This window comes from Stenella coeruleoalba (genome assembly GCF_951394435.1).
Source record: "Stenella coeruleoalba genome assembly, chromosome: X".
In the NCBI taxonomy this organism is placed as follows: domain Eukaryota; kingdom Metazoa; phylum Chordata; class Mammalia; order Artiodactyla; family Delphinidae; genus Stenella; species Stenella coeruleoalba.
The window spans coordinates 107,519,750-107,543,718 of NC_137152.1; the positions used below are offsets into that span (position 1 = coordinate 107,519,750).

The following is a 23,969-nucleotide window of genomic DNA, read 5'->3' on the forward strand; positions in this document are numbered from 1 at the left end:
AAGGCCACACAAGGAGCCTTGGTTAGAGCTGTTATTACAAGTCAGCATTTTCTATGTTTATGCCACTTGCTGATACCATGCTTCACATCAAGCATTTCCATGGTTACATCTGTTGTTCACCCAAGAAAGAGGCATTTATCAAGACTACCTCTAAGGCCTCTATGAAAAATAAGACAATATTCCAAAATACATACAATGGAATATTATTCAGCCATGAGAAAGAAGGAAATCCTGCCTTTTTTGGCAATATGCATGTACCTTGAAGGCCAGACACAGAAAGACAAATACTGTACAATTTCACTGATATGAGGAATCTAAAAAAGCTAAACTCATAGAAACAGAGTAGAATGGAGGTTACCAGGGACTGGGGGTGGGGAAAATGGAGAGATGTGGTCAAAGGGTACAAACTTCCAGTTATAAGGTGAATATGTTATGGTAATCTAAGATACAGCATCGTGACTATAGTGAACAAAACTGTATTATATACTTGACAGTTGCTTAAGACAGTAAGTCTTAAACTGTTCTTACCACAAAAAGAGTAACTATGTGAGGTGGTCATCATTTCCCAATATATACTTGTATCAAATCATCATGTTGTACACCGTAAACTTACACAATGTTATATGTCAATTAAATCTCACTAAAGCTGGAAAAAATCCTTCCTCTAGTGGGGTACTAGCAGAATAAAAATGGACAATTAAAAAATTTTTTTTCAGTTACTTGGAAGTAAGTTAAGATTGAATTTGTTTCTATATAGAATGCTTTTCCGGCTAATAGAAAAAGCGAAATAACCAGGAAATGGCAAAACAAACAAACAAACAAAACACCTCTAGAGATTATGTTTTTATACAAGTTGGAAAAAATTTAAGTTTGTTGAATAAAGTATGTGATAAATATAAACATTAACAACAGAAAAACAACTTCTGGGATAAGTATTTAGCAAACGTTATAAAACCACACAGAGTTCTTAAATATATTCAACGTTCTCAAACGGTTACTTCAGGGTTACTATTTTTTCATAAATAGGATGAACAATTTTAAGGCAATATGACAATGTGATCTTAAAACAATGTCATCTTAAAAATACAGTCTCCAAAATGTATTTGGAATGGAATAAGAGATGATTGATACTATAATGCTGCCTACTCAATGTACCTAGACACATGTAAAAGATGGGTTAAGAGTTTAAAGTCACAAAGCACGTGACCGCCTGGAGGGGTGGGATAGGAGGGTGGGAGGGAGGGAGACGCAAGAGGGAAGAGATATGGGAACATATGTATATATATAACTGATTCACTTTGTTGTAAAGCAGAAACTAACACACCATTGTAAAGCAATTATACTCCAATAAAGATGTTAAAAAAAAGAGTTTAAAGTCACAGAGAAAAAGGTTTTCTGTTTGCATTTCTGCATCCTAGAGACAGAAATTAGAACCTTAGTACTATCTAGTTAGCTGGCAAATCATGGCTGACACATAGGATATCTCTTACTTAGTTCAGGAAATTTGCCATATTTAACACAGTTATATCACTGTGACTCTATGTTTTCAAGCTGTTGGATGGTTTTCAGTGTGGAAACTGCCTTCACTGTCTACCCACAAGAACATGTGTAGGAGCAAAAGGCTAATCTCTTTTCTACAAATTCCCAGTGGGTAAATAAAAATCTGAGTTTCAACAACAACAAAAAATATGTCCATTTACAATAGAAAAAACAGTCCAATTGAAAGCATACATTGACATGCCTATGACCAAGCAACAGCCGCAAAAACCGATGGATCGTTTTGTCACATCTACTTCTGTAAGTAACAGAGTTTGACATGACACTAAGCCATATTATACAAGCTCATCAGGAATAATATTGGAAAAATAATTTACTCCAACTCTAGACAACATGGTTAAGTCCAAATAGTGGAGATGATTTACAAAACAAAAGGTCGTAGACCAAATGGAATCATTCACTGACTTTTAAGAAAACAGTATCAAGAAAGACAGGAAAAAGCATGAGTTAAACTTCTCATTATGTCGAGCAGTAAAACTTGACTTTGTGGTGAGAACTGAAGGCACAGAAATAAAAACATTGAAAACCTAAGCAGGGTTGCAAATCTGGATTAGACAGCAACAGCAACAAAACCCATAAATTTGGGGCTTCCCTGGTGGCGCAGTGGTTGAGAGTCCGCCTGCCAATGCAGGGGACACGGGTTTGTGCCCCCGTCCGGGAGGATCCCACATGCCGTGGAGCGGCTGGGCCCGTGAACCATGGCCGCTGAGCCTGCGCGTCCGGAACCTGTGCTCCACAACGGGAGAGGCCACAACATTGAGGGGCCCGCGTACCACAAAAAAAAAAAAAAAACACATAAATTTAAGAAACCAAAGACTGATTACACAGTGGAGGAAATACAGAAAAAAAATGAAAAGATTATTTAGAGATAATGAGGAAAGAACAGATGGCCAGATGGCTAAAATTCCTCTGGAATATATACCCCTGTAGGTCAACAATCAAGCGGCCAGCTGAGACAGAGGAAAACAAGGCAAACCTGGGGACTTTACAATCAGAAACCTAATCTGTAAGGGCAAAAACAGCAGTGAGTAAATGATGTTCTATGAATAAAGTCATGTTCCTAGAAGAACTAATTGCTATTTCCAGATGCACAGAAGTACCTTGTATCCACGTTTCACAAAAACGTGAAGTAAAGAAAAAAACAATATTTATAATGACTTCATATAGCTATGTGACATGAGAGAATTATTATATGATCAAGTAAGATCAGACATCTATTTCCACAACATGTAAAGAGCTTCTTCCACACAAAAGAGTTGACATATAGTAGACAGTTCTCAAACTTCAGATATTCAGATCTCTTGGTACTAAATGGGGTTCCTGTGACAAAGGGTCCATCTTAATGGTACCAAATTTTGGTTGAAGAATACATCCCTGGCCATATCACAAGTCCTTTCTTACCAGGTAGCCAATTGCAACCTTGGCTGCAAGGGGGAGAGAGAAATGATCTTGAGCTATGCTTCCATAAAACAACGTTTTAAATTCATTGGATTAGATTCCAAATTCTTTTACAAAACTGTATTTGACCCATAACAAGGCTGAGCTGCTAGTGCAATATTTTCAGTTAATCTGTGACAGGTACCTCCCTAGCTGGCCAGGACTTTGTACTAATGAGTATATCTATAACAGCATCAGACATCAAAGAGTTTCATGCAGTGAAGATATACGTGATCCACAGCCCGTTACAATCCCCGACTCTGGCTAGCTAACTCAGCAATGCAGGGTGTGAAGAAAAGGATGGACGAGGGAGTAGAGACAGCTCAGTGTTCTGACTCTTGGTGATTAAACAAAGCTTAGTATCACTAAGTTAGATAACATGGTCTAAAAATAAAAACACCCTGCCTCTCTTCCTCCTTCTTTTCAAAATTAATAGCCCAAATGACTGTCAGAGAACTAAATATGAAACTCTAATTAAAGTCTTCATCTAAACACAGTGTCATGAAACAATAAATGAGGGAGAGATTAGGAAAGGGAAAGTTGACTTTTTCCCCCTTTTGAAATAACAGAAAGTGAAGGAGAAACACAAAACGGTGAAAACAGGGCATCCCAATGTCATGTGGGACAGTCTGACGTGATAAGCACTGGATGCTTTTGGTTTAGTAAAACAATAGCCCAGTGCTTGCTTCGACAGCACATATTCTAAAATTGGAAAGATACAGAGAAGACTAGCATGGCTCCCGCACACGGATGACACGAAAATTCGTGACGCGTTCCATATTTTTGAGCAGTATGTTTCTTCTCTTAGAATTAAACGAATGCTGCAAAGATCAAAAACAAACAAAACACAATAAGCCCAAATGATGTTTTCTCCATCTCCTTCTTCACCACAGGAAAAAAGACTGAAATGATTGGAAGAACACTGGAGTTCTCAGGATCTTTTGATAACTGCTTATGTGACGTTGGACAAGGGACTCTCCCTCACTGGATCTCCAGTTTCCTATCTGTAAATGGTGACAATCTGAAATGAATGTTCTACATTCAAAGTTTTTGATTTGCTAGGTTTGTGAAGCGCTGTTATGGGTATGAGTGCTTTCTTAACTATTTAAATTATCCAACCCATCTAGTTAGTTGAGGTTAGTCCCAAGACCAGCCACTCCATGCATTTCAGAGTTTTCTCATTACCACACCCAAAGTTTAAAAAAGAGAAGAAAGTAAAAGAAACATTCGGACTTTCCTGGTGGCACAGTGGTTAAGAATCCACCTGCCAATGCAGGGGACACAGGCTCAAGCCCTGGTCTGGGAAGATCCCATATGCTGTGAAGCAAATAAGCCCGTGCGCCACAACTACTTAGCTTGCGCTCTAGAGCCCGTGAGCCACAACTACTGAAGCCTGTGCTCCGCAACAAGAGAAGCCACAGCAATGAGAAGACCGCGCATCGCAACCAAGAGTAGCCCCCGCTCGCCGCAACTAGGGAAGGTCCGCACACAGCAACAAAGACCCAATGCAGCCCAAAATTAAATAAATAAATAAATTAATTAATTAATTAAAAAGATTTTAAAAAAGAAACAATAATACTCCACTGTATTTCTGAGCATCAAAAGACAGGAGATGCATGTGCAAGACTAAGAAAGTTCTTTTTAAAACATTTAACTTTGAAATAATTTTAGACTTACAGAGAAATTACAAAAATAGTACAGAACGCCCCTGGAGACCCTTAACTCAGATTCCTGTAATGTCTATAACTTACATACCATACATAGCACAGTTATAAAAACCAGGAAATTATCTTTACTACAATACCATTAAATAAACTAGAGACCTTATTTGAATTTCACCAATTTTTCCCCTAATGTCCTCTCTCTGCTCCAGTATCCAATCCAGGATCCCATATTGCATTTACATGTCATGTTTATTTAGTCTCCTCCAATCTGTGACAGTTTCTCAGTCTTTCCTCATCTCTTGGTCCATTTTCTCCTCCCTCCCTTTCTTGACTGACAGTAGAGAAGTGTGTTACCCATCACTTCTAAGATGGACACTTCCACATTTTGACAGCTTGGATATTGGGATGATCCTTACCATCAATGGTATGTTGAGGAGATGTTGAATAAATGAAGAAGATATTTATCGATTTTCACAAGAGGAAAACTTTACAGCACAGAAACCCAGCAGACACCATCTTTATCAGGTGATTAAGGTTAACATGAGAGAGAAGATACATCAACATCAAGTACCCTCGAATATGACGCACATCATTTCTATGGTTTTCTTGCCAAAAATGCATGACCTCAGTCAAATCATGAGAATGCATTTGACAAACCCAAACTGAGAGGCATTCGACAAAATAACTGACCAGTACTCATCCAAAGTGTCAGGGTCATGAAAGACAAGGAAAGGCTGAGGAACTGTCACAGATTGGAGGAGACTAAATAAACATGACAAGTAAATGCAATGTGGGGTCCTGGAGCAGAGAAAGGACATTAGAGGGAAAATTGGTGAAATTCAAATAAGGTCTCTAGTTTACTTAATGGTATTGAACTAGAGTTATTTCCTGGTTTTGATAACTGTGCTATGTATGGTATGTAAGTTGTTGACATTACAGGAAGCTGGGTGAAGGGTATGCAGGAACTCCTTGTACTATTTTTGCAACTTTTCTGTAAGCCTAAAATTATTTCAAAATAAAAAGTTTAACAAGTGAGGCTGAGCTATCAATATGTATTTCATTGGGTACTGACTGTAATTCCATTTTTCTTTCAAAAGAGATTTTTGAAATGTCCAAAATAGCATTGACTTTTACCGGTCAAAGATACATCCTTTTTAAGGTCAATAATAGAAGATAGAGATCCTTAAGTAAAATGTTATTTTCCTTGAGTCTCAGGATGACAGGTGCTGTCTATGTATCTTTATAATACAGGCAGACCCCTCTGATCAAGCTCATAAATGATTCTAAATCTTGCATAATTCAGCAACCCTTGGGATTATGTTGCTAGGAGTCTTCTGCTCCCAGTAAGTTTTCCCTTAGCAAGCAGGGATGAGGTAAATATTCACTCAAAAATAATCAAATTTTAAACTGGTGAAAACTGCTGTGACTAGTGATACTAGTACAGAATATACTGGTAACTCAGGACAAATTGACCTACAAGGATAGATTCACACCCATACGTCTATAAAACCAGTTTCACTTGCCAAAATATTATTATGCTTGCGATCATATGTGATGTTTGAAGACATAGTATGGGGCTGTTTTGTGTTTTCCTCACCCAGTCCTCTGACCATGCCTGCTGCTAAGGCCCTTGCCAGGAGATTTTTGTCACAAAACTACCCAAGGTGGTGAGTGCAGTGGGCAGATGTGATGGGTGTTGATCTTTCATAATTAAATAATGACAGCATTTATATCCTCCCTAGATAACAAGTGGCAGGTATCACAGTGCTTCAAGTATGGAGAAGAAGGTTTAAGACACATGAAATTGCTGAAGCAGAATACATGAAGACAATATTGGCTATGAAAACAATCACAGATTCTAGTATTTTCAGTATTTTCTAGTATTTTCAGGAATGATCTTTTGTTAAAGTCAAGGGACAGTCGCTAAAAATACCAACCTAGATCAATTGCAAACTGTAATATCAAGAAATTGGCACAGAATGGGTGAAGCAATACTTTGGAGAGAAATTCTGAAATAAATTGTGCCAAGCCGACTAGGCAATTGAGTCAAAAAACAGCTGCATATCAACATGACACAAGACTCTTTTACGTAGCTGGAAATTAATCTATGGGCTGTGCTATCTAGATCTCTATCTGAAGATGGTGCAAACTTCATCCCTGAACACTCAACATTCATGGAGTGATGGGCACAGCACTTCAGCACAATGCACAATTAGCCATCAAGCTTGCCCTCCTTATTTTCATAGCATTCCCTCATTATAAGGTGAGTCTAGGATATTGTTAACTATTGTGCCTATTACGAAGGCAAAGAACCATCACCATCTGGTAGAGTACCTAGCGCTAATGGAATCCTTATAAAAACAACAAAAACAAAAGCAGCTGCCCAAAACTCATCAAGTGATTGCTTGTTATTTAACCACTCATGGAAGAAGAAACAGTGCACAGATACATCTCAAAAGTGTTTCAAGCACAGAAACTCAAAGTGGGTAGCAAATGCTGCAATAACCATCGAGGTATGTTATTTTGTTATTTGTGTATTATAGATATGATAGTAGTACAACCCACGTAGGTCAACTATTGTCAACTTGGTATAGTTTTCATGCTTATCATGGATAAGGAATAATATAAGAGAACTACAAAGCTTTTATGCAGACGTGGAACTGTGATGCATGTGCTATCTAAATGACTAATTAATTGTTTGAAAGGCAATGTATGTTTCAAATACTAAGATTTTCATTAAAATTTGAGGATGTAAGGATTATGTAAATCATCTTTATCTTGTGCGACTGGTCATCAAGATTTTAACATATGAAAAATTATTTTAAAAACACTAGATATACTGAGTAGACAGTGTATTTAAATAATTAAGTGGCTTATTACTATTCATTGGCCATTATCTATTTAGTCTCTGAATTAAACATTTTCCAAGCTTTAAAGTGGTAGTGCAGTATGCATTTTGTTAACAATCATGTTCCATATTACTTTTTCAAAATGTTTCCATTATGGCATTCTTTTGCCTTTAAATGGGAGAACTGATCTGAAGTATATCAATGATTAGTAATATCACACATCTCTTTCCGCCAGACACCTGAAAAGACAGAATTTACAAAGCCTGCAAGGAACTCTATATCTAAGAGTAAGCCATAAAAACAGTGATACTTAGCTTGAAGAACTAACATCACACTCATGGCAACTGGATGTGGGCATGTCCATTTGAAACATTAATGTGTAGTTTTAGATAATAAAACCCTAACTAAATAGAACTGTTTTGAAGAACTCCTAAAATAAGCATCTTAGTTAATAGTAAGAAGATAACTTTTCATTTAATTCACTTTTTTTGGGGGGGGGGGCCACGTTATGCGGCTTGCAGGATCTTCCCCAACCAGGGACTAAACCCGGGGCCATGGAGTCAAAGCGCCGATTCCTAACCACTGGACTGCCAGGGAAGTCCTTAATTCACTTTTATAGTGATACATGGCTTTTCATTTATGTTATCTCATTGGAATCTCCACAATATTCATGGAAGTTAGGTAGAGAAGAATTACCCATGCATTACAGATGAAGCAACTCAAGCTCTGTCAGATTAAGTAGCTAAAGTCAAAAACAGTAGTGGGGCTGGGACTCCTGAAACAAGATCTGTAAAGTGACTAGTGCAGCGCTGGACACTCTATATGAACTGGCTAAAAGACATCTCCTTTTTTCCCCCTTAAACTAGTCCAGTGCTCTTTTCCATTTAAGGCACTGCACAGTCCTTGATTTAAGTAATACACAGAAGATTTAAATAATACATAAAATAATTGTAGATGAAACCTGAATGAAAATGAAATAAAGAAAACAGAATAAGCCCTTTAGTTATAATATCTGCTACAAAAAAGAGCAATTCAGACATTTTCAATGTTAGGAATTGCCATTATCTTTATAACTAGTTCCCATTCTTGAACTGGAATGGTCTGCAACAAAAACTAGCAACCATGAAATAAGCAAAAGTAACTACTTAAGTAGGATATCACGATAACATGTTTTCTGAATAAATGATCACAGGAAGGAATACATCTCTATTAGCCAAAGCAGCCATAAATAAAAATGTGAATGAGGTAAAATTGGTCATGATGAGGATAAAACAATATCAAGAAATTGAGGCTTGGTTGGGCAAGATGGTGGAAGAGTAAGACGCAGAGATCACCTTCTTCCCCACAGATACACCAGAAATACATCTACACGTGGAACAACTCCTACAGAACACCTACTGAACACTGGCAGAAGACCTCAGACCTCCCAAAAGGCAAGAAACCCCCCACGTACCTGGGTAGGGCAAAAGAAAAAATAATAAACAGAGACAAAAGGATAGGGAAGGGACCTGCACCAGTGGGAGGGAGCTGTGAAGGAGGAAAGGTTTCCACACACTAGAAGCCCCTTCGCGGGCAGAGACTGCGGGTGGCGGAAGGGGGAAAGCTTCGGAGCCGCGGAGGAGAGCGCAGCCACAGGGGTGCAGAGGGCAAAGCGGAGAGACTCCCGCACAGAGGATCGGTGCCGACCGGCACTCACCAGCCCGAGAGGCTTGTCTGCTCACCCGCCGGGGCGGGCGGGGCTGGGAGCTGAGGCTCGGGCTTCGGTCGGAGCGCAGGGAGAGGACTGGGGTTGGCGGCTTGAACACAGCCTGCAGGGGGTTAGTGCACCACGCCTAGCCGGGAGGGAGTCCGGGAAAAAGTCTGGATCTGCCGAAGAGGCAAGAGACTTTTTCTTCCCACTTCGTTTCCTGGTGCGCGAGGAGAGGGGATTAAGAGCGCCGCTTAAAGGAGCTCCAGAGACGGGTGCGAGCCACGGCTAAAAGCGCGGACCCCAAAGACGGGCAGGGGACGCTAAGGCTGCTGCTGCCGCCACCGAGAAGCCTGTGTGCGAGGACAGGTCACTATCCACACCTCCCCTCCCGGGAGCCTGTGCAGCCCGCCACTGCCAGGGTCCCGGGATCCAGGGACAACTTCCCCGGGAGAACACACGGCGCGCCTCAGTCTGGTACAATGTCATGCTGGCCTCTGCCGCCGCAGGCTCGCCCTGCAGTACGTGCCCCTTCCTCCCCCCGGCCTGAGTGAGCCAGAGACCCCAAATCAGCGGCTCCTTTAACCCCGTCCTGTCCGAGCGAAGAACAGACGCCCTCCAGCGACCTACACGCAGAGGCGGGGCCAAATCCAAAGCTGAGCCCTGGGAGCTGTGAGAACAAAGAAGAGAAAGGGAAATCTCTCCCAGCAGCCTCAGGAGCAGCGGATTAAACCTCCACAATCAACTTGATGTACCCTGCATCTGTGGAATACATGAATAGACAACGAATCATCCCAAATTGAGGAGGTGGACTTTGAGAGCAAGATTTATGATTTTTTCCCCTTTTCCTCTTTTTGTGAGTGTGTAGGTGTATGCTTCTGTGTGAGATTTTGTCTGTATAGCTTTGCTTCCACCATTTGTCCGAGGGTTCTATCCATCCGTTTTGTTTGTTTGTTTGTTTTTCTCTTAATAATTATTTTATTTTAATAACTTTATTATAGTTTAACTTACTTTATTTTACCTTATCTTCTTTCTTTCTTTTTTCCTTCCTTCCCTCCTTCCTTCCTCCCTCCCTCCCTCCATCCTTTCTTTCTTTCTTTCTCCTTCTACTAATTCTTTCTTTCTACTGTTTCTCCCTTTTATTCTGAGCCATGTGGATGAAAGGATCTTAGTGCTGCAGCCAGGAGTCAGTGCTGTGCCTCTGAGGCGGGAGAGCCAACTTCAGGACACTGGTCCACAAGAGACCTCCCAGCTCCACATAATATCAAATGGAAAAAATCTCCCAGAGATCTCCATCTCAACACCAGCACTCAGCTTCACTCAACGACCAGCAAGATACAGTGCTGGACATCCTATGCCAAACAACTAGCAAGGCAGGAACACAACCCCACCCATTAGCAGAGAGGCTGCCTAAAATCATAATAAGTCCACAGACACCCCAAAACACACCACCAGACGTGGACCTGCCCACCAGAAAGACAAGATCCAGCCTCATCCACCAGAACACAGGCACTAGTCCCCTCCACCAGGAAGCCTACACAACCCACTGAACCAAACTTAGCCACTGGGGACAGACACCAAAAAACAACGGGAACTACGAACCTACAGCCTGCAAAAAGGAGACCCCAAACACAGTAAGATAAGCAAAATGAGAAGACAGAAAAACACACGGTAGATGAAGGAGCAAGATAAAAACCCACCAGACCTAACAAATGAAGAGGAAATAGGAAGTCCACCTGAAAAAGAATTCAGAATAATGATAGTAAAGATGATCCAAAATCTTGGAAATAGAATAGACAAAATGCAAGAAACATTTAACAAGGACCTAGAAGAACTAAAGATGAAACAAACAACAATGAACAGCACAATAAATGAAATTAAAAATACTCTAGATGTGATCAAGAGCAGAATAACTGAGGCAGAAGAACGGATAAGTGACCTGGAAAATAAAATAGTAGAAATAACTACTGCAGAGCAGAATAAAGAAAACAGAATGAAAAGAACTGAGGACAGTCTCAGAGACCTCTGGGACAACATTAAAGGCACCAACATTCGAATTATAGGGGTTCCAGAAGAAGAGAAAAAGAAAGGGACTGAGAAAATATCTGAAGAGATTATAGTTGAAAACTTCCGTAATATGGGAAAGAAATAGTTAATCAAGTCTAGGAAGCACAGAGAGTCCCATACAGGATAAAGCCAAGGAGAAATACGCCAAGACACATATTAATCAAACTGTCAAAATGAAATACAAAGAAAACATATTAAAAGCAGCAAGGGAAAAACAACAAATAACACACAAGGGAATCCCCATAAGGTTAACAGCTGATCTTTCAGCAGAAACTCTGCAAGCCAGAAGGGAGTGGCAGGACATATTTAAAGTGATGAAGGAGAAAAACCTGTAACCAAGATTACTCTACCCAGCATGGATCTCATTCAGATTTGATGGAGAAATTAAAACCTTTACAGACAAGCAAAAGCTGAGAGAGTTCAGCACCACCAAACCAGCTCTACAACAACTGCTAAAGGAACTTCTCTAGGCAAGAAACACAAGAGAAGGAAAAGACCTACAATAATGAACCCAAAACAATTAAGAAAATGGGAAAAGGAACATACATATCGATAATTACCTTAAATGTACATGGACTAAATGCTCCCACCAAAAGACACAGATTGGCTGAATGGATACAAAAACAAGACACATATATTTGCTGTCTACAAGAGACCCACTTCAGACCTAGAGACACATACAGACTGAAACTGAGGGGATGGAAAAATATATTTCATGCAAATGGAAACCAAAAGAAAGCTGCAGTAGCAATTCTCACATCAGACAAAATAGACTTTAAAATAAAGACTATTGGAAGAGACAAAGAAGGACACTACATAATGATCAAGGGATCGATCCAAGAAGATATAGCAAGTGTAAATATTTATGCATCCAACATAGGAGCACCTCAATACATAAGGCAAGTGCTAACAGCCATAAAAGGGGAAATGGACAGTAACACATTCATAGTAGGGGACTTTAACACCCCATTTTCACCAATGGACAGATCATCCAAAATGAAAATAAATAAGGAAACACAAGCTTTAAATGATACATTAAACAAGATGGACTTAACTGATATTCATAGGACATTCCGTCCAAAAACAACAGAATACACATTTTTCTCAAGTGTTCATGGAACATTCTCCAGGATAGATCATATCTTGCGTCACAAATCAAGCCTTGGTAAATATAAGAAAACTGAAATTGTATCAAGTATCTTTTCCGACTGCAACGCTATGAGACTAGACATCAATTACAGGAAAAGACCTGTAAAAAATACAAACACATGGAGGCTAAACAATACACTACTTAATAACAAAGTGATCACTGAAGAAATCAAAGAGGAAATAAAAAAATACCTAGAAACAAATGACAACGGAGACATGACAACCTAAAATCTATGGGATGAGCAAAAGCAGTTCTAAAAGGGAAGTTTATAGCAATACAAGCCCACCTTAAGAAACAGGAAACATCTTGAATAAACAACCTAACCTTGCACCTAAAACAATTAGAGAAAGAAGAACAAAAAAACCCCCGAAGTTAGCAGAAGGAAAGAAATCATAAAAATCAGATCAGAAGTAAATGGAAAAGAAATGAAGGAAACAATAGCAAAGATCAATAAAACTAAAAGCTGGTTCTTTGAGAAGATAAACAAAATAGATAAACCATTAGCCAGACTCATCAAGAAAAAAAGGGAGAAGACTCAAATCAATACAATTAGAAATGAAAAGGGAGAAGTAACAAGTGACACTGCAGAAATACAAAAGATTATGAGAGATTACTACAAGCAACTCTATGCCAATAAAATGGACAACCTGGAAGAAATGGACAAATTCTTAGAAATGCATAACCTGCCAAGACTGAATCAGGAAGACATAGAAAATAAGAACAGACCAGTCACAAGCACTGAAATTGAAACTATGATTTAAAATCTTCCAACAAACAAAAGCCCAGGACCAGATGGCTTCACAGGAGAATTCTATCAAACATTTAGAGAAGAGCTAACACCTATCCTTCTCAAACTCTTCTACAATACAGCAGAGGGAGGAACACTCCCAAACTCATTCTACGAGGCCACCATCACCCTGATACCAAAACCAGACAAGGATGTCACACAGAAAGAAAACTACAGGCCAATATCACTGATGAACATAGATGCAAAAGTCCTCAACAAAATACTAGCAAACAGAATACAACAGCACATTAAACGGATCATACACCATGATCAAGTGGGGTTTATTCCAGGAATGCAAGGATTCTTCAATATACACAAATCAATCAACGTGATACACCATATCAACAAATTGAAGGAGAAAAACCATATGATCATCTCCATAGATGCAGAAAAAGCTTTCGACAAAATTCAACACCCATTTATGATAAAAACCCTCCAGAAAGCAGGCATGGAGGGAACTTTCCTCAACATAATAAAGGCCATATATGACAAACCCACAGCCAACATTGTCCTCAATGGTGAAAAACTGAAAGCATTTCCACTAAGATCAGGAACAAGACAAGGTTGCCCACTCTCACCACTATTATTCAACATAGTTTTGGAAGTTTTAGCCACAGCAATCAGAGAAGAAAAGGAAATAAAAGGAATCCAAATTGGAAAAGAAGAAGTAAAGCTGTCACTGTTTGCAAAAGACATGACACTATACATAGAGAATCCTAAAGATGCTACCAAAAAACTACTAGAGCTAATCAATGAATTTGGTAAAGTGGCAGGATACAAAATTAATGCCCAGAAATCTCTGGCATTCCTATACACTAATGATGAAAAATCTGAAAGTGAAATCAAGAAAACACTCCCATTTACCATTGCAACAAAAAGAAAAAATATCCAGGAATAAACCTACCTAAGGAGACAAAAGACCTGTATGCAGAAAATTATGACACTGATGAAAGAAATTAAAGATGATACAAATAGATGGAGAGATATATCATGTTCTTGGATTGGAAGAATCAACATTGTGAAAATGACTCTACTACCCAAAGAAATCTACAGATTCAATGCAATCCCTATCCAACTACCACTGGCACTTTTAACAGAACTAGAACAAAAAATTTCACAATTTGTATGGAAACACAAAAGACCCCGAATAGCCAAAGCAATCTTGAGAATGAAAAACAGAGCTGGAGGAATCAGGCTCCGTGACTTCAGACTATACTACAAAGCTACAGTAATCAGGACAGTATGGTACTGGTGCAAAAACAGAAAGATAGATCAATGGAACAGGATAGAAAGCCCAGAGATAAACCCACGCACATATGGTCACCTTATCTTTGATAAAGGAGGCAGGAATGTACAGTGGAGAAAGGACAGCCTCTTCAATAAGTGGTGCTGGGAAAACTGGACAGGTACATGTAAAATATGAGATTAGATCACTCCCTAACACCATACACAAAAATAAGCTCAAAATGAATTAAAGACCTAAATGTAAGGCCAGAAACTATCAAACTCTTAGAGGAAAACATAGGCAGGACACTCTATGACATAAATCACAGCAAGATCCTTTTTGACCCACCTCCTAGAGAAATGGAAATAAAAACAAAAATAAACAAATGGGACCTAATGAAACCTCAAAGCTTTTGCACAGCAAAGGAAACCGTAAACAAGATGAAGAGACAACCCTCAGAATGGGAGAAAATATTTGCAAATGAAGCAACTGACAAAGGATTAATCTCCAAAATTTATAAGCAGCTCATGCAGCTCAATAACAAAAAAACAAACAACCCAATCCAAAAATGGGCAGAAGACCTAAATAGACATTTCTCCAAAGAAGATATACAGACTGCCAACAAACACATGAAAGAATTCTCAACATCACTAATCATTAGAGAAATGCAAATCAAGACTACAATGAGATATCATCTCACACCAGTCAGAATGGCCATCATCAAAAAATCTAGAAACAATAAACGCTGGAGAGGGTGTGGAGAAAAGGGAACCCTCTTGCACTGTTGGTGGGAATGTAAATTGATACAGCCACTGCGGAGAACAGTATGGAGGTTCCTGAAAAAACTACAAATAGAAGTATCATATGACCCAGCAATCCCACTACTGGGCATATACCCTGAGAAAAACAATTCAAAAAGAGTCATGTACCAAAATGTTCATTGCAGCTCTATTTACAATAGCCTGGAGATGGAAACAACCTAAGTGCCCATCTTCGGATGAATGGATAAAGAAGGTGTGGCACATATATACAACGGAATATTACTCAGCCATAAAAAGAAACGAAATTGAGCTATTTGTAATGAGGTGGATGGACCTAGAGTCTGTCATACAGAGTGAAGTAAGTCAGAAAGAGAAAGACAAATACTGTATGCTAACACATATATATGGAATTTAAGAAAAAAAATGTCACGTAGAACCTAGGGGTAAGACAGGAATAAAGACACAGACCTACTAGAGAATGGACTTGAGGATATGGGGAGGGGGAAGGGTAAACTGTGACAAAGCAAGCGAGGGAGGCATGGGCATATATACACTACCAAACGTAAGGTAGATAGCTAGTGGGAAGCAGCCGCATAGCACAGGGAGATAAAGATAAGCTCGGTGCTTTGTGACCGCCTGGAGGGGTGGGATAGGGAGGCTAGGAGGGAGGGAGATGAAAGAGGGAAGAGATATGGGAACATATGTATATATATAACTGATTCATTTTTTTGTAAAGCAGAAACTAACACACCATTGTAAAGCAATTATACTCCAATAAAGATGTTAAAAAAAAAAGAAATTGAAACAGTTATTAAGGTCAGTTCATTCCCCCCCATATCCATTTTAACATATTTTGAAAAGAAATCTAAAATGAATCACAGCAAATCTTACTAATTCAACCAGGAATCTATTATCATTTTTTACTCCTATGCTTTAATTTGTACGTTTATGCTTAATTTAAGGATAACCATGGATAAAACATGAAAATCAGTGCATTTTTCATTCTGCAATCATATATGTTCTATTCTACATAATATCTCACCTGTCCTCATATTTTGTTTATACTCATGTACATAATATTCAGGTTTGATGACCTTGGCAATAGACCTTTCCTTATAAAATGTGCTCACAAATATGAAATTGGTCAATCAGTTGCTCAGGAAGAAAATTACATGAACCTAGTTTTGTAGCAAATATGTTTAAGTTAAAGGTTCAAAATATTCTTTAACTAAGAAAATTCAAAATGCCATCATTTTCCTCCTGGATGGTGAGATTTTCACCTTATACTTTCTCTGTCTGACTTTATTTATCCTCTGATTGGTCCCTGCCAAGTATATTTTGATAATATAGATAATAAGCTATATTTCAGTGAAGGACTTCTCTATGTTGAGGACTATGACCACTGTATTAAAATCTAAATAATATACACAGACGTAAAGTACAGCAAGGCTACAACTTCTCACTCCTACAAAAATTCTTGAATTTTTTTTTATTTAAGTCTATCTATCTCGGTCAGTGAGTTTTGATTGGTGAGCTTTAGTCTGGCTTAGTTCTACAAAGTCTACATCCTGTCTTAACAAACAAACAAACTTACTGCTTTCATGCTATCATTAACTTGACTAATTTCAAGGCACAACATATTTCAAAAAAAACCCAGAGAAATCAACAAGTTTCAATTAAAAATGATGTGCATTTAGATGAGACTCACCTTTAAAGAATCAAAACAAGCCATCACACGACCATTTTCCACATGGCAAACTCTTGGCGGATGGGCAAACTTGCAATCTGCATCAGCTCGAGAGCAGGTTCCTCTCTGAAATTCTCTACAGACTTCCAAAGTCAGCCACTTGGTATCACGAACCAGGGCAACATTGACAGCCGTCATATTGAAAGCAAAGTTAAAATCAAGTGCACCCTCTCTACAACACTATTACTGCTGTTGTTGAAAGGTTAAAAATAAATTCAAGCTAAATGTGAAGAGATAACTGGTTGCTTTGGTGAAAGGTTTCTTTGTTAGCACTTAAGTTTTCATTTAAGTCAAATTTGGTGGTCTAGTGAAACAAAAAGCCCACTATAAAATAAAAATTGTATCAGAATAACTAAAAATCAAATTAGAGACCAACTCCTAAGAAGGCAGCCATCAAGGTTAAGATATTGAGTGCTTTATTTTTTTCCTCTGCTGAAGTTACTTCAAATAACTGGCAGAGTTTCAAAAGGATTCTGTGCTCTCCAGTTGATATTTTCAATTATTCTCGCAAAAAGCATATGCTGCTGGCTGCCTGTCAATGTGTGGAATGGTCTCAAGTCAAGGGGAGAAAAGTTTTTTTACCTATCTCTTGGCTTTAAAGATTAATAGGATGTTACAACTGCAATTTTGTTTTTGTTTTTGCTGCAAAATCGGGAGGAGGAAAAATGACTATGAAAATTGAGAATCAAAGAAAAAAAGAATGAACGAGTTGCTGAGAATGAACTACAAGCACACCAGGGATTTTTTGCAGGGGCGGGGCGAGGAGAGGTGGCAGTGATGGTGGTAGGGAGAGGGGTTTATAAAGAGGCAGCTCGAAAGTGGAATCCAATCAGCAGTTTTCAGAAAAGGCACTTTCCAGAAACCTGCAAAAAATAAAATAAAATAAAATAAAATTAGCTAATATAACACATTGCTTCCGTTTTAAACTCTAGATTTGGAAAAGTAGTAATATATCCTCTTTAAAACAGGAAGCATCTAGATACTGACAGTGCAACGTAGGAGACAGTCAGCCATTGTCAATAAAAAGGGCATTTCCCAGTGTAGAACTGTACATAGTAAAAGGAAGCAACCACTTCGATTTACTGTTGAAATACAAGACTGGGCAACAACCCAATTAAAAAGAAAAAAAAGATTATTTCATTTTGGTCTGTTTGGGGGCAGAAATTCATTCAGGGGTCCACTGCACAGAAAGAGCCAGAGCCTGACATGTCAGCGCTTTATGTAGTCATGATCCACCTGTGTGTCTTCAGGTTTTAGAGGCTACCAAAGACCTGCCATTAAACTGGCTTTACTATGATCTGATCGAAGGCTTGATGATCTGCTCTCAAAATCCAGAAAACAGAAATTGCTAGGAAAATTTAAGATGCTCCAAGAGGTAACTGTGTATTTGAAATGTAATTGTTGATGATCACACAAAACAGATATGACATAACTAGCTGGAGACCCACTGCAAATGAGGTAGGGGAGAGACTGTGAAATGTAAAATGTGCTTCAGATCAAGAAAGAAATCCTTTGAAAAGATGCTGGATTTTTTTTTTCTGTGTATGCTCTATTAGTTCTTAGTCTTTATGAAGGGATATTGGAACAACTCAGAAGGAGGTTTCAGCATGGACAAATAAGTGAGACCGAAAGCACTGTTCATACACTGGTCATACATTAAATACTGTGCAGCTTTAGGGTTTGTACTTTAAACCAGTGTCGACCAGCAACAATTTCTAGGAACTCAGCTGAGAAGATAGATTAAATGTTAATTTATTGGCATTATGCCATGAACACATACCAAAATAACAGGGATTTTCTAAAGCAAAAGTAAGCTCTGAGTATCAGACAAATCAACTAATTGTTAACTTCATCAAAAAAGTAGAATTAAAGTTCTTGAAAACACTTCATTTACTTTTTTAAACAGTTTCTTCAATAATTTTACAGAATCTGAATTTTTGCTTTATTCTTTCCGCATTCAAGATGAAACTCAATATCACCTAATTTTTCAGATACCATTAGGAAATTAAGTATATAGAAAATTCATGCAGGCTTATCCATTTAAGAGCAAAACGTGTTTCTCTAAGTCATTCTTCATGGAAATATTTCTAAAATGTATTATATGTAGCTTTGCCTTCTTAAAAAATACTGAACATAATTGGGCTCTGGTTGAAGACTTGGGGTCATAAAATGCCCTGGGAAGTATTATAGTTCTCTTTCAGTGGCAGATTGTTAATTGTCACTTCTACTGTCACTTCCCTTCCTGCCACAATATCTGCCACGGTGGATTGTCCAGCTCCTTTCTGGAATACATAATAGCTAATCATGAGCGTTGAATAAGAGTTAGTTACTCACTGTATGAGGGGCCTGCGGGCAAAGTGCAGGGCTTTCATGCAGAAGGTCTGTGACTACTCTTACTGGTTTGGAAACCCTTTTGCAATATGTTCCATCCAGGACCACGTTCTAGAGGGTTAAGGTTGCCAGGTGAATGACCTCTAAAAATATTTAAAATATATATCTATTTTAAACAGCCAGATGGGGGAAATGCAAATGAAAATCACAGTGTGATACCACTTCACACCCATTAGGATAGCTACAATAAAAAAGAAAAATTGGAGGAGTTTCCCTGGTGGCGCAGTGGTTGACAGTCTGCCTGCCGATGCAGGGGACACGGGTTCGTGTCCTGGTCCGGGAAGATCCCACATGCCGCGGAGCGGCTGTGCCCGTGAGCCATGGACACTGAGCCTGTGCATCTGGACCCCCTGTGCTCTGCAACGGGAGAGGCCACAACAGTGAGAGGCCCGCATACCGCAAAAACTAAGAAAAAAAAAAAAAAGAAAAATTGGAGAAATTGAAACTATCGTACATTGCTGGTGGGAATGTAAAATAGTGCAGCTGCTGCAGCAGTTTAACAGTTCCTCAAAATGTTAAGCAGTTACCATATGACCTAGCAGTTCCATGCCTAGGTATATACCCAAAAAAATTGAAAGCAGGATCTCGAAGACATATGTGTACACTCATGTTCATAGCAGCACTATTCACAATCGCCAAGAGGTAGAAACAATCCAAGTGTCCATCAGCGGATGAGTGGATACACAAAATGTGATACGTCAACACAATGAAATATTACTCTACCATAAAAAGGAATAAAGTACTGACACATGCCACAACACGAATGAACCCCCCAAAAATGATGCTAAGTGGAAGAAGCCAGTCACAGCGGCCACATATTGTATGGTTCCATTTATATTAAATATCCAGAATAGGTAACTCCGTAGAGTCAGAAAGCAAATTAGTGGTTGTGAGGGCCTGGGGAAGGGGAGAAAGTGGAGCAACTGCTGAATGTGTATGGGGTCTCCTTTGGGGGTGACGAAAATATTCTGGAATTAGACAGTGGTGATGGTTGCACAATGTTTTGAATATACCAAAGCCCATTCACTAAACTGTATACTTTAAATGAGTGAATTGGATAATATGTGAATTATATATCAATAAAGCTATTTTTTAAGTCTAAAGAGACATGACAACAACAACAACAAAAGCTTCATAAGTGATGGAATTGGCTACCCCAATCTTTTCTTTCTTAGATTCTTCTTAGACACACATTCTTCTAAGTAGTGTTCTGAAGTTGAATTTCAAGAGTAAATTCATTTCCACGCTTGTATTATAGAAAGTACTCTAATAAAAGAGTATGTTCTGTGAGTTTGTAAGTTTAGATTTAAAGATATATTCAAATTTAATCCTATAACTAAATTACATGGGCTGCCTGAACACATTTGAAAGAAAAATAATGAAAAAGAAATATATATATAATGGGTTTTTTCCTCAGAACATAAACGGTGAGTGAGGGTCTGGAGAAAGATTTCTCTACAGAGGTCTATCAGTATAGAAACAAATAATAAATTTGAATTTTAAACTTTTACAAATGAAAAAATACAAACAGGAATTGAACTCTGGCCCTGCATTTTATGTAAGACAGGGGGAATGGGAGAAGGAATTTTCTTCATTTTTAAAATTGACCTGTAACCTCTGATGGGACCCTGGCCAGCTCCTCAAAACAGTTCTAGCCAGCGCATATCTGCATGTCTTCCTTCAAACTGGAACTATTTTTGGTGCTGGCACAGAAGCAGCTAGGTGCAACAACTAAAAAGAGCTGGTGTGACAGTGGAGAGATGTTCCGTCCTGCCGTGCCGCTCATCTCTGTATAAAAGACGGGGAGGGGGGTCCATTTTAAAGATCAACTTTGTTTGGGGGACAATACAACTTTATCTTCACTACTTTAGACTTGAGTAATAGGAATACGAGTTTGTTTTTCATGATTTATAGTCCTCTAATGTAGAACATGAAAAGTTACCGTTTCTTAGTACATTTGTACTTGTATGGTATTCGCAGCTTGCAAGTGTTTTTATTTCATTGATCTTTGGAGCTCTAAAAAATACTCTAAACCATGGGTGATAACCCAAAAAGACCAATGAAGGAAATGAAGCTCAAGGAAGCTAAATTACTTATCTGAAGTTACAAAGCCTTAAGTGGTAGAACCATGGCTCCAGGCAAGATCCTCTGACTCTAAATGTCATGCTTAGATCCTGGCAGAGAAATGTAGCAGTGATCATTTCTTATCTCTTGTCTCTCTTGGGAATCTTAAACAACGAAAGCCAGTCATTTTTGTGTAGTACTTATGATTCCTTCTCAAAATTATGTTCATGCCTGTTGCAGTGCCATCTTCATAATATTCCTGTGTCGTGCTGCACCAACATTTATCCACATCCACTATATGCCAAGCACCGTTCTAGATGTGGAACAAGACTGATAAGGTCCCTGCTGTCGTAGAACTTCCCATGCTCATTTAAATAGAGAAGAAACCAAAGGCATAGCAAAGAGAAATGATTATGAGAGTTTATGAAGGGGTGGAAGCAGACTCTAGGTATTCTGATTCCAACACAGGTCTCTCATTCTCCCATGAATGGTACACCAAGCACTCTAACTTAACAATACTCTTAAACACACACTCAAACACTATTGCATAGAAACAAGTCACTAAAAGGAACACCCCAGAAATTACCACACCAAGTCTTACTGCTCTCCGGACTCCTCTTGAAGACAGTACTATTGTTCCCATTTTACAGTGGGCAAACAGAGGTGGAGAAGGGTTAAGTCTTGCACAACTTCATGTAGCTCCCCTCAAGCCATGGTTCAAACTCAGGCAGTCTGCGACCAGAGCCCACCTTCTTAGTCATGTCATGATACTGTGTCTCCCTTATGGCACGGATCACATTCTTATTATAGTCCCTTAAGTTTTCTCCCTTATCAGACTGTAAATTCCACAAAAGTAGAGATCATGTTTTACTTAGTTTTGCTGACTCTACCTTCTCATTGGAAGTTAGAGCATGACAGCATTTCTCAGGATTCTTACTTCGAAAGGTCAAAGATTAAATGGTAACTTAACCCTTCCAAGCAAGGATTTTTGTCAGTTGGGCATCCTCTAGGCTGGCTGAGCTTTGGCCACCTCTGTCAGTTTCACATCTATCAGATCTGTAAAGCTGAGTATTTTCTCATAATTCTAGCTTTCAAATTGAAATGTTAATACCTGCAATTCTTGATATATAGAGCACTCAGTTTCGATAAAGAATGGTCTATTCCTGTTCTTTTGGTAACAGCAAGATCTTATCTTGGATTTAGAGTAAAAATATGAGATAACCAAACGACTTTTCTCTATATCTTTGGATAGTAGGTTAATTTTTGGAATGTTTTTGCCCAAGAATCAGTGTGATGAAACTGAACTGGGAGTGGGGTGAAGGAGATTTCACTTTGAGCCACAGGAAGAAACAAGAAACATCCCCAAAGTACATATTTTTCCTTGAAAGTAAAAGAGTTATTTTTGAATTTTAATTAATGCTCCTTTACAAAATTCTATATTAGATATAACATAAGGAAAATAAAAAATGTTTTTACTTCAAGAAAACAATCCCTTTTAAAAATCACATTAAAAACACTTAGGAATAAACCTGACCAAGGAAGTTAAAAGACTTATATGCTGAGAACTATAAAACATTGATAAAGGGAATTGAAGATGATTTAAAGAAATGGAAAGATATCCCATGTTCTTGGACTGGAAGAATTAATCTTGTTAAAATGACCGTACTACCCAAAGAAATCTACAGATTTAATGTGATTCCTATCAAAATATCCATGACATTTTTCACAGAACTGGAACAAATAATCCTAAAATTCATATGGAACCATAAAAGACCCTAAATTGCCAAAGCAATCCTGAGGAAAAAGAACAAAGCAGGAGGCATCGTTCTCCCTGACTTTAGGCTATACTATAAAGCTACAGTAATCAAAAAGCATGATATCGACACAAAAAACAGACATATGGATCAATGGAACAGAACAGAGCCCAGAAATAAACCGACACACTTACAGTCAATTAATTTTTGACAAAGGAGGCAAGAATATACAATGGCGAGAAGACAGTCTCATTGCAGCACCATTTGCAATAGCCAAGACATGGAAACAATCCAAGTGCCCATCAACTGATGACTGGACAAAGAAAATGTGGGGTGTGTGTGTGTGTGTGTGTGTGTATATATATATATATATATATATATAATGGAATACTACTGAGCCATAAAAAAGAATGAAATATACCCCTTTGCAGCAACATGGATGGACCCAGGGAATAGCATATTAAGTGAAATATCAGACAGAGAAAGACAAATATCATATGATATCACTTATATGTGGAATCTAAAATATGATACAAATGAACTTCTTATTTACAAAACAGAACCAGACTCACAGACACAGAAAAAAAACTTATGGTTACCAAAGGGGAAAGGGAGGGGGAGAGAGAAATTAGGAGTTTGGGGTTAGCAGATACAAACTACTATATATAAAACAGATAAACACAAGGTCCTACTCTATAGCATAGCGAACTATATCTAATATCTTATAGTAAGCTATAGTGGAAAAGAATATATACACACACACACCTGAATCACCTTGCTGTACACCAGAAACGAACACAACATTGTAAATCAGCTATACTTCAATTTA

General features: G+C 38.5%; 1 protein-coding gene across 5 annotated transcripts in view; it reads right to left on the minus strand.

Moving 5' to 3' along the window:
• MBNL3 (muscleblind like splicing regulator 3) overlaps positions 1 to 23,969 on the minus strand; it is a 126,943-nt gene that overhangs the window by 51,722 nt on the left and 51,252 nt on the right. For all 5 annotated transcript variants that reach the window (XM_079911766.1, XM_079911765.1, XM_079911767.1 and 2 more), the window contains exon 3: positions 16,893 to 17,794. In XM_079911766.1, the coding sequence (XP_079767892.1) occupies positions 16,893 to 17,069 (177 nt within the window). In that variant the 5' untranslated portion in view covers positions 17,070 to 17,794. The remainder of the gene's footprint in view (positions 1 to 16,892; positions 17,795 to 23,969) is intronic.